General features: G+C 36.3%; 1 protein-coding gene across 1 annotated transcript in view; it reads right to left on the bottom strand.

Moving 5' to 3' along the window:
• Positions 1 to 12,323, bottom strand: part of MALRD1 (MAM and LDL receptor class A domain containing 1) — a 649,080-nt gene that overhangs the window by 567,917 nt on the left and 68,840 nt on the right. The window contains exon 6 of the mRNA XM_006759937.1: positions 6,467 to 6,563. Coding sequence (XP_006760000.1) covers positions 6,467 to 6,563 — 97 coding nt within the window. The remainder of the gene's footprint in view (positions 1 to 6,466; positions 6,564 to 12,323) is intronic.

The following is a 12,323-nucleotide window of genomic DNA, read 5'->3' as shown; positions in this document are numbered from 1 at the left end:
CACTCTTTCTCTCTCATTCTAACATGCACCACAATGTAGTTGCAGAAAATTATTTTGTGTGTTTCTTGATTCTCCATTACTGATACATGATCAGTAGGATGAAGCTTTGCCAAACATTTTAAGGTCTCATCCCAATGAGGCCACGTGTCCAGAGCTTGTCATCCTTCAAATCTAACCTTGTACAAGCAGGTTATGTGAAACTGGCCAGGCTCGGATGGTAGAGAAGGAATTCCAAGGCCACTACAGTAAAAGTTATTATCGACATTCAATTTTGATTCTAGGGGCTTTAGACAATCTCTTTGTCAATTTTCTTAAATTAGAAATTAGTAATGGATTTCAGTGAACAGTTATTAGATCTTAAAGTGTAGCTAGAAGTTAATAAGATGAAAAAGGTACTTAGGTTCTTAGTTATTTAACTGTACTGGATAAAACACGCATCATTCAGATTCTCATTAAGAGATGATTTGTATATTTGAGGTATTTATGTATTTTGACAAAGGCAAAGTCCAGGCAGACCAATCTAAAAATATTCACAGAATATTCAAAATATTCTGAGTATGGGCCACAGCATTCAATCTTTATAAAAATTATATTAAGTCTTTACTCAAGGATTAATGTTATTAAAGAAGCAGTGATTAAGCACTTTCTTATTTAGTCACAGCCACAAACCTTGATTTTTTTTTCCCATACTTGGTACTTTGGCAGTTTACAGAGATCCTCCTATTCAATAAATGTACAGTGAATGTTTATGTGTTGAGAAAACCAGTCATTTACAATGATGCTCTTTAAAGGTGTGAAAATAGTCTAAAATATTTAATATTATAAAAAGAATTTAGTTTTATTGTCCACCTTGCAAATTGTTCAGAAACCATTAAAATACCTATACCTTACATTTTTATGAAGAAAGTCATTGACATTTCAATAGTAAAAAATACATATCATAAAATAATAAACTTGGGGTTTTTTTCCTCTAAAGATAATACTACACTTAATCTATGTAATACAATCTCACCATCAGAATTTTTCCAACTTTAAAAGACCTGGGGAAGGAGTAGGAGTAGGGAGGAGGGGGTCAATGGGGTGGAAAAGGGAGGATAGTGAAGAAAGTCATTGACATTTCAATAGTAAAAAATACATATCATAAAATAATAAACTTAGGGTTTTTTCCCTCTAAATATAATACTACACTTAATCTATGTAATACAATCTCACCATCAGAATTTTTCCAACTTTAAAAGACCTGGGGAAGGAGTAGGAGTAGGGAGGAGGGGGTCAATAGGGTGGAAAAGGGAGGACAGCTGTAAAACTTTCAATAATAAAGATAAATTTTTAAAAAATTAAAATTAAAAAGTTTCTTTTTAAAAATTCCTTTTAATTTACATATGGTAATATTCATACTTTGGGGTATTTACGTTTATGAATTTTACCAAACAGAGAGCCATTATCTGCAAATTCATTAAATTCTACTTATTCAGTCAGGTCTTCTTTGATGTCATTCACCAATGTTTGGGGGTTTTCAAAAAACTGATCCAGCATATATTTTGTTATATTTATATGTAAAACTTTACTTTACTTATATTACAAATAGCACCATTTTTCTAACAGAGTTCTAATTATTCATTGCCATACTATAGAAATACAATATTGATTTTATATCAACCTTGTATCCTACTACTGTGATAAATTCATTTACTAGTTTCAGAAGCTTTTTAAAATATAAATTCTATGATATATTGTTATAGACAATTGTGTTGTTTGCAAATATGAATAGATTAATTCCCTCTGCTCCACTTGCATGCCTTGCTTATGTGTCTTGCCTTATTGCATTGGCTATGACTTCCTGTTGAAAAGAAGTGTTAAGAATGGACATCATTGCTCGGTTCTCAGTTTTAGGGATAAAGCATTCATCCTTTCATCATTATGTATGATGTTAGCTGTTGAGTTTTTGGACATGCCCTTTATTCCATTAAAAATGTTCATACTTTGCTGAGGTTTATAATCATGACAGTATGTTGAATGCTGTCAAATGCTCTTATGAATCTATTGAGATCATCATGTGCTTATTTCCTTTCGTCTGTCAACACGGTGAATTACAGTGATTGCTTTACAGACATTGAACCAGCCTTGCATTTCCCAATGATTGCGGTGTGTTATCTTTTTTATATGTTACTGGATTCCATTTGCTAATATTTTAGTAAAGATTTTTTTGTGATGGAAATGTTGGTATTTAGTATTCTTACAATATTTTTGTCTAGTTTGGGGATTAAGGTAAAGCCACTCTTATAGAATATGATGACAAGTGTTCACTTCTATTTTCTGGAATAGAAAGTATAAAACTGGTGTTATTTCTCCCCTAAATATTCAATACAATTTTCCACTACAACCATATGGTCCTGGAGTTCTCTTTAACAGAAGATTTTCACTATGATTCTTATTTATTTAATGAACATAAAATTATTCAGATTATCAATTTCTTCTTCAGTGACTTTGGTTGCTTGTGACTTTCAAAGAATTTGCCCATTTCATATAAATTGTTGAATTTATGTTCAGAGAGTTATTTGTTATATTCCTTCATTAGTATTCTTTTTAATATCTGTAGAGTCTTTAATGTTAGCCCCTATTTCATTCCTGATATTGTTAATGTGTGTCTGCTTTCTTTTTTCCTTGATCAGGCTAGAATTTTGCCAATTTTATTTACCTTTTCAAAGAACCAACTTTTCATTTTAAGAATTTTCTCTATTATTTCCCCTTTTTAATTCCATTATTAAGTGACTTAGATTTAACATGTTCTTTTTCTACTTGATTTATGTGGCTAGTTAAATTACTGCTTTTGGATCTTTCTTCTTTCCTAATGAAAACTTTATACCTATTAATTTCCCTGTAAGCACTGCATTAGCTGTATTACACAAATTTTAGTGTTATACTTTCATTTTAATTCACTTCAAAGTACTTGGCTATTTTGAAGTATGTTTTATTTAAATGTGTATAATTTAGTTTCCAAATAATTGTGGATTTCTAAGATTTATAATTTAATTTCATTTTGGTCAGAGGATATGTTTTATATGATTTCAATTGTTTTAAAATTCTTAAGTTTTGTTTTGTGGCTCCAGTAGTGCATGACCAATTCAAATCAGAGCCTGAAAATTTCAATAATACTATCCTGTCTTTATTCAATAATTAATGACATGGTCAAAAAGATGGACTTTTCCCATTTCTTCCTTCTTCCTGTCCTATGAGATGTACAGAGCTTCAACAATCATTTGGGACCATCAAATGACAAGCATCAGGCGAATACCAAGGAAATCCCTTGTTCCCTGACTTTAATAATTAGTACTAAATAGTATCTAATGTGGTGTATTGAAGAAACTATACCATAACTACCTATCTCCTCTATTTTCTTAAGTCACCTAAGAGAACATTTCTGTTTTCTTGCATCCAAATACATTCTTAACTCTACCCTCCACTGGAGTAGGATTTTCTGATGGAGATATACAAAACATGTTGCATTGGCTTTGCCTGACGTCTCTGATGCTCCCCTATCCTGACCATAGTCACCAGGACTGCATGATACAGAAACCTCTGATTCTAGATAGCTAGCTCTGACTCAGCGCAGTCATTGTCAAGTACAATAATCAACATAAAAATAGCATCCCAAATACCAGTTCTATTCTTAAATCTGAGATTGGCTAGCTTCACCAGAAACCTCTGATTCTAGATAGCTAGCTCTGACCCAGCGCAGTCATTGTCAAGTATAAAAATCAACATAAAAATAGCATCCCAAATGCCAGTTCTATTCTTAAAACTGAGATTGGCTAGCTTCACAAAAAAATGTCCTGAAAACATTATTTAAAATACAGGCCCCATCCTCAGTGATTCCCCTCTAGCAGGTCTGCAGTGAAGCCCAGAATCAATCACTCCTCCATGTCATTCTGATGATTACCTAAATTTAGTCTATCCTGATAGTGCCTGAACTTGACTGGAGAGCCTCATTTGGAAATTTAACGTTACATAATTTTACCATCTCTCACATTCCCTGCCACTTACAAAATGCAATTCTATCCAAATGCCAATCCTATCCCATCATGCTTTATCCTATTTCTCCATTATTAATACTCCTAGCACTGTTTTCCCCTCACTGCTCACTCTGAGAAACAAAATACAAAACTTTCTTCACTTACTTTTAAAGAACACACGATGTGACCTTACCTGAATACTATCTTTTTCCGTAAGATCACTTCCGTCGTACCTTTCCCAAGGGCTGACATCCTTTTCCAATGCCCCATAAAACACAAGGCCTAAAATTAATTTTGCCATTTCTCTAAATCCCCATTGTTGCTCCTATATACTTATTTATTCTTCCATGTATAAAAACATCTAGACTAATGATCCCCAATTTATTGGGTATCATGTGTCATCCATACTGCTGTCCATATTCATCGAAGACTTCAGTCTTAGATTTTTTTTTTTTTGTTCTCTTCTTTGGCCCTGAATCTAATAGTTTTGTATCAATTTAATATCCATGTGAAAGGTCTAGCCAATAGTTATCTTTAAAACTCATGCCTCAACTTTTTTTTCACACCATCTCAAAAACACTATGGTAACATTATCTAGAACTATTATCATAGAAATTGTAGGCTGCAATATTTTTCTATATGACCACAACTTTTCCTTTAATGTCTAACTTTCTGATGCTCTTATTTCTACTACTATTGCTTTTTTTACTTCTATAATAATTCTATAGAGCTCTTCTGAGTGCTTACTAAAAGATCTGGTATTTGTCTTTTGTAATTTATTGTGATTCATTTACATTGGCCTTTGACCCAGAATATGTATCATCAGTAATTAGGGAAATAGCTTTGGTTCCTTCCCAAGGAGAAAGTTCATGCTTAAAATAATAGTAGAGTCCTATTGCAGGTGATCTCAATTCCAAAACACAACCCCAGCATGCTCCTGTGTAAATTTGTGATGCAAATAATTTCAATGACAGCAGCTCATTTCTAAACTCCTAACAGTTCAGAAAGTCCAACCAGTAGCTGATTTTATTGCCTTATTCACCTTTGAGAGTGATTAGCTAGAATGGCCAATGATTGGGACTAGTTAGGGGTCACTTTGGTGGACTCCAATTTCTGTAGAAACTATGAAGCTGAGATATATCAAAACACTGATGAAGTGATCAAGGCCTGGAGCAGAAGCCTCATTAAAACTCAAGCATAAGCTAGCTGTGCTCTGGACCCAGGAGTACCATGCTGGGTAACAGAGGAAGGCATATTAGGGGAGATTTAAATAGCAGAGTAGTCACTAGAGTTTGCTTTCCCTGAAGTTAACCATGTGTTCTATACTGATATATTGCATTCCTTCTGATAAAGCTAAAAATGCTATCTTCATTTAGTGAAAAGGCATTGAAGTTTATACTTCAATTATTTACTTCTAGAAATGAGTGAGTTATATTCTGTTCTCTTGAAATTCTCCATTTCAATTTATCTATATTCAACTTATTATATAGTGATTTCTTAGCTAAGATATGCTGACTACAAAAAATGCAAAGATGAAAGAGAACTTTATGTGTTCCAGTGTCAACAATTCCTATAAATCCCTATCTTGTTCTGGGTGCTACATATTTGTAGGCACTTATCCTATCAGTAAGAGTGCTGTTAAAACCCAAGCACAGTACAGACACCATTTATCAAGATTCCTTGGTTTCTCTTGATCCATCTCTTCTATTCTTGAAATATTTACTACAATTACCATATCTTTACACCAAATTAGAACTTGGAATCCTCTCTAAAAAGGAACTATCTTTATTCTGATAAATCATACTAGAGTAAGAAAAAATTTAGAAAGGAAAAAAATCTGTCAACTCTATATATATAATTCTTGCTTGATTATTAGACTACATTCATTTACCTGACCAAACTAAATTTTAACATTGATCTTTTCTATTGATAAGAATGTGAATGGGGAATTGAATACTATTCAATTAATATAAGGGACCAATATGGATCATTTTTAGATCTGATATATGTAGTTTATCAATGTAGCTATCTCCATTTAAATAGAAAATAAATTATAACTAATATCTCCATTTGTGTCTCTCAATGTAATAATCACATCAACTCTGCAAGAACTCAATTTCAAGTCTGTGGAGGTCAGTTTTCTCTCATTTTGCTAGAAAGGACAGAGTTCTCTTGGTAAGATTTAAGTAGACAGTGTAAACACTGCTACAAGGTCTCAAATCTGAAACTAAATTATCCCCTTCAACTCTTTATAGCATCAGAGTCAGTGAAGAATAGCCTATATTCACTTCTGGCATAGATCTAGCCATTGTTAGACAATTTATTACACAATGGAAAACAGGACACTCTAAAGCATCAGGCAAAAATAAAGAGCAGATCAAAGTCATTACAAAGTTTGTATTGCACTGAATTTATTCTACACAATGAGGATCAAAATGATAAAAAGTTCTTACCATTTGCAGGCAAGCAGCCTGAATTGAAAGATATATCATCAATAGCTATGACTTCATCCTGTTCATGAGTTGAAATCAGTTGACCTTGAAAAACAACCTACATGAAATAAAATAAAATGATTTGCAAAGCTTAAAGAAAGGAAAACAACCTGCCCCCAAATACAAAAGAAATAAACAAAAATGCAAAGCAAAGAACATCACTATCTCACAATCTTAAGGTAGAGAGCCTACAAATAAGAAACATCACTTCCTAGAAGCACTTGGGGGACCATGCCAATTCCAAGTGGAAAGGAATCAAAGCATAAATGCTAAAGGACTGGAAAAAATACAGTCGTTTCTGTGTCTCACATGTCTAGCATAGGTTAGGTAACATGTTTGTGAAATGATACAATATTCACCTGGCTTCTGCCCTGTAATCATCCTCTGTGTTTGGTTCCCATGTGTTCACACTACTTGGTATTTATCAGTTTTTGTATCCATGCGCCATCTTGAACTCTATTCTTGGCATTTCACAACTTTACCACATTTTCACCTCTGGTTTTCTGAATTTTACTCACAGTCTTGCCTTGGATGTCCTTGTGCTAGCCTCCACATTTTCTGCCATGATCTAAACATAGCTTGAGACATTGACCAGAAATGGTTGTTCGGTGACTTATTGTTACAATAACTGAAAATTATATTGTGATGTGCAGCTAGCCCACGTCTGCACCAAGAGAAAATACTTAGGTATAATTAATCTGAAAAACTTAGAAAAAAACGACTGTTCAGTCTCTTAATTACTTAAATCAAAAGAAAGTAGGTGTGTTGGTAAAGAGTATTATCCCACCCTTACTAAAAATACCATTGACATTTTAGGCTTAATTCATGGATACATTAAATTTGTGTTCATTGGTAGGCCTTGTTTATAATATAAACATTTTATTATTTTAAAGAGTCAGCACTGCTTTTGAGCTTAACAACAGGTCTGCATGCAGTCAACCCCAGCAGATCATTTGGTGTGCTGCCTTCTCCTCTGTTCCTGTACAACATGGTGCACTGATACATTTTGATCAAACCAGACACTATCTGCAAGTCTGTTAAAAATATGGAAAGAAATATCCATAACCTACTGAGCAACTTGTCAATAAGTAGCCCTAAAAAAGTCAACTTTTCTTCACATAAAACAGAATAACCGTGTGACTACTTAAAAACAGGACCAATCTATCAAAGATTGTTGTGTAGGGATGGTTTTATATGAAGGCAGTAGAGAAGAGTGATAAAAGCGTATATTTAGAAGCAGACTACGTGGGCTCAGGTACCCACTACACCACTGAATAGCAACCTGACCTTGGAGAAGTTACTCAAGATGTCTGTGCCTTGGTTTTTCCTTTGTAAAAGGGTATTGACAAAAACGAGGCTATTACCTATGTGATAAAGCATTTACAAGGATAAATGAGTTATTATATGGACAGCGTCACTTGATACATAGTTAGTATTTAAATAACTATTATAACAGATTTATTAAAATATTTAAGCTATTATATGAATACTGTGTTTACAGAAAAAAATCTATTCTCTGCAGATTAACATTTCATTCTTCCTGAAAGCCTTTTCGTATAGATACATTCCCCAGTCATTGCTGAGCTAAGCTTACACACACCTATAGTAGCATATTAAAAGAGATAAGTAGAAATAGGTATTAACTAATCATCAGGCTCTTCTATTTTTCTCCACACTCTTGCCCCAAACCCATTCATCCTCAGGGTTTCAACTGTCACCCAGGTTGATGAAACACAAATTTACATCACAAATGTCAACTTCTCTCCTGGGCTCTCCTCCCACATCTCCACAGCCTGCTGTGCATTTTCACTCAGATAGTGTTAAGTCCGTTCTAATTCATAATGTTCTTTCCCTTTGAACTGGACCTGTCACCTGACCGTCACTCTCTGACAATGGTACTGATATCATTGTAATTAGCTACTTATTAATAACTAGTGGCCCGGTGCATAAAATTCATGCACATTAAAGGGGATTAATTAGAGGAAATATTTTAATATTGCTATCTGCCCTTTCTCTATAATAGAAGTGTCAGAGATGAAAGGAAATTAGTAAAATGTATATGAAAATCTTCCTCCTGTCAGAGTGTGGGGCGCACCATGGATCCCAGAGTCAAGTCCCTGCCCACCCATGGTTCCTCAAAATCATGTCAGACCCAGACCCAGCTGGCCCCGCCCCCATTGGGCGAGATCCAAACCCAGCTGGCCCCACCCTTATAAAGCTTCACCAGGCAGGGGGCATAGCCTCAGGGGCCTGGTCAAGCCCCGCTGGGTGAGGGGTGCAGCCTCAGGGCCCCCATCAAGCCTCGCAGGGTGGGGGACGCAGCCTCAGGTCCTCTGTCAAACCCCAGCGGTGGGGGGTGCGCAGCCTCAGGTCTCCCAGTGCACCCTCAGGTCCCCTGGCCTGGTGCTGGGCTGGGGATCATGGCCTGAGATCCCTCGGCCTGGTGCCAGGGTGGGCGGCATGGCCTGAGGTCCCCCATCAAGCCCTACTGGGTGGGGGGTGCAGCCTCAGATCTCCTGCCCCGGCCCAGCGCCATGCAACCTCAGATCCCTGCTGATTGCTTGTTAAGGCTCGTTATGGGAACTCAGCCTTCACTGTAAGTGCAGCCATCTTGTGTTACAGAAACCCCACCTCCACTGTTGGCACTGCCATCTTTGTGATGGTGTGACAGTCAATTTGCATATTCCCTCTTTAATAGATAGATAGGAAAGGAAAAAGGGAAAGCCAGAAATTATAGCATGTCATTTGGGCAGCTTCACCAGGAAGCTGCAACTTTGCATTCCCTAGGGAACATAAACACATGCCCACTAAATTTGGGGAGACATAAGGAAGACAATCACACCTGAGGACAGAGATGGTTGGCCAGAATGAGTGTGGCTACTGCAAGACCATGAAAATGTGGGAATGCATAATCCCCCTTAACAAAGGAATTCTCTCTCTTGTTGCTCTCTATTGTTACTCTTGGCATGTGACTCGTGACTCCTTGGGCTCTTTTACTTCGGCTTCCTTGCATTTGCCCACACAGCCCAGAGCCAGGCAGATCCCATGTGCAATGTACCAATGATCTGCAGCGGGAAGCACAAGATAAGCTATCCTGATGCTGGATTAGACATGGCTCCCACATGGAAAGGAGACTCTGGACACTGGCTCTGATTTGAGCTCTACTGAGACCCCAGCTGAGCTCTACTTCTTTTATGACTGTACTAAGGAAAATGGGGCTTCAAAAACCCGGGGTGTAGTTCCAAGTAAGTAAAACTTTCTACAATATCTCATCCTCCCATGGGGGCTTCCAGAAATGCTTATTCCAAGAATCCCACTTCTACTAGCAACTGGGGGAGATGAGCCCCTCTCTTATCCGGTAACAATCCCAAAGATGCTCAAAACTTCAAATTCACCTTTGGAACTACTTTCTCTTTCAGTCCCATGTCCAATCAATGAAGACCTAGGAAACCCTCTCTTCTTTCCATGCCTATTTCTAATCCTCTATCTTCACACACGATCTAATAAAGTAAATTAAATTTAAATTACCTTCTTACCTTCAACCTTCTCCTCATCAGAGTTTGTAACACATAACATACTTATTGATTTTACTAAATTATTGTTAACTTCGTATAAATGAAGAAAAGTTAGTATGAAAATTGGTTACCATTTGAGTGCACTGATCCAACAAAAGGAAATGTTTTTCTATTTCTCTAAGTGTAGGGGAATATACTAATGGCTCTCAGTAGCCATAAAATGCAAGATCCATCAGGCATAACTAGATCATCTAGTTACATATATTCCTACAAAAAGATTTTCCAGGGATTTTGGTTGAGATCCCAAAAAGAGGAATGGGTTGAAACATATAAGAAAGTGGAATCCCAAGATGATTTAAAAAGCCAGGTCCTGTGATCAGAGGCTGTGTTGGGGTATAGTAGTTGTATTTCTTAGGGAAGTGGTGTTTAACATTCCTTCTTTTCTTCAAAACTTGGGCAAAGGATATTTTTCCCCAAACATCCTCCTCATTTTAACTGTCTTAGGGGAAATAATAAAAGTTAAAAAGTAGCAAATCAAAGCAGATTACAACATAGATAATGGAGTTAGGAGTTGGCAGCATCAGGAAAGTCAAGTTTGGCCTGCTTTGATCCAATAGTAAACATGAGACAAATTCCTTTCAGCCCTAACATTTTAAGAGAAGATGGCCTTTGAAGAGAGTGAAGGGGTCAGCACTTGAGCTACTTGATTTAAATCTTAAATAAACTTTGACAGGCCCTAGCCGGTTTGGCTCAGTGGACAGAGCATCAGCCTGCAGACTGCAGGGTCCCAGATTCGATTCCTGTCCAGGGCACACGCCTGGTTGCAGGCTTGATCTCTAGTAGGGGACATGCAGGAGGCAGTCAATCAATGATTCTCTCTCATCATTGATGTTTCTATCTTTTTCTCCCTCTCCCTTCCTCTTTGAAATCACTAAAAACATATTTTATAAAAATACACAAAACTTTGACAGCAGGTGAATGCATGTGAACCTAACTTGGATTATACAAGTAACTTCATGAACAGAAACTCTTATAATGATATTTATTATATTAGAGTTTTCTTAATTAGTAGTATACGTTTAATATTATTTCCTAAGTAATCAGGAAAGATGACTAATTCTGTCCCCATCATGTGTTCAGATAGTAAATATTCTTCAATTAAAAGGTAAAATGTATACAAGTCCTTCGGTACATGTATATAAGCCAAACCAATGGACATGGACAACAGGGGGATGGGAGCATGAGTGTGTATAGGGGGGGAGGTTGGGGGTTAATGGGGGGAATGAGGACACATTTGTAATACCTTAACTAATAATAATAATAATAATAATAATAATAAAAGGAATTTAAGATATTAAAAAAAGGTAAAATGACTTAGATTATAATTTTGAAAATTTTGAGAGTAGAATTTTTAACATTAAGATAACAATTCATATTGATTTGTATGAATAACTTATTTTTTGTCTATTTTTATAAAATCTACTGTTCCCAGCTGTAACTGGTGTGGCTCAGTGGATAGAGTGTCGGCCTGTGGACTGAAAGGTCCCAGGTTCGATTCCGGTCAAGGGCATGTACCTTGGTTGTGGGCACATCCCCAAAAGGAGGTTTGCAGGAGGCAGCTGATCAATGTTTCTCTCTCACTGATGTTTCTAACTCTCTATCTCTCTCCCTTCCTCTCTGTAAAAAATCAATAAAATACATTTTCTTTAAAAAATCTACTGTTTCCGAATAGGAAGCTGCTGAAAATTCTTTGGCATTTCTAAATGGAATATCAAAGAAATGAGAAGCAAATAATAGCATATTAAAAATGCTTCCAGCCATGGCTGATTTTGTTCAGTGGTTAGAGCATCAGCCAGCACACTGAAGGGTCATGGGTTTGATTCCTATACCTTGGTTGCAGGTGCAATCTCTGGACCTGGTTGGGCTCGAGCAGGAAGCAACCAATCAATGTGCCTCTCTCACGTCGATGTTTCTCTTTCTTTCTCTCTCTTCATTCTCTCTCTTTCTCTCCCTACTATCTTCCACTCTCTCTAAAAATCAATGGGAAAAATATCTTCAATCCTCAGGTGAGACTTTTTAAAAAAAAAAAAAAAAAACTTCCATATCTTTTTACTAGTAAAATTTAGGCACTGACTGCTCATATAGCTTAAGAATTCAAACATTCAACTTGAAAACCATTGTCAGTGATATATTTAGCAACATAGTATTCATCCTTTCTATCCATAACACCAATACACGGGTTCCCTTCAAAACAAAAAAGAGGGTAGCGGGTAATAAACGAAGGTTTCACTTGAATTTTGACT

This window comes from Myotis davidii, unplaced genomic scaffold, assembly GCF_000327345.1.
Source record: "Myotis davidii unplaced genomic scaffold, ASM32734v1 scaffold376, whole genome shotgun sequence".
NCBI lineage: Eukaryota > Metazoa > Chordata > Mammalia > Chiroptera > Vespertilionidae > Myotis > Myotis davidii.
This window is presented reverse-complemented; position numbering and strand designations above follow the sequence as displayed.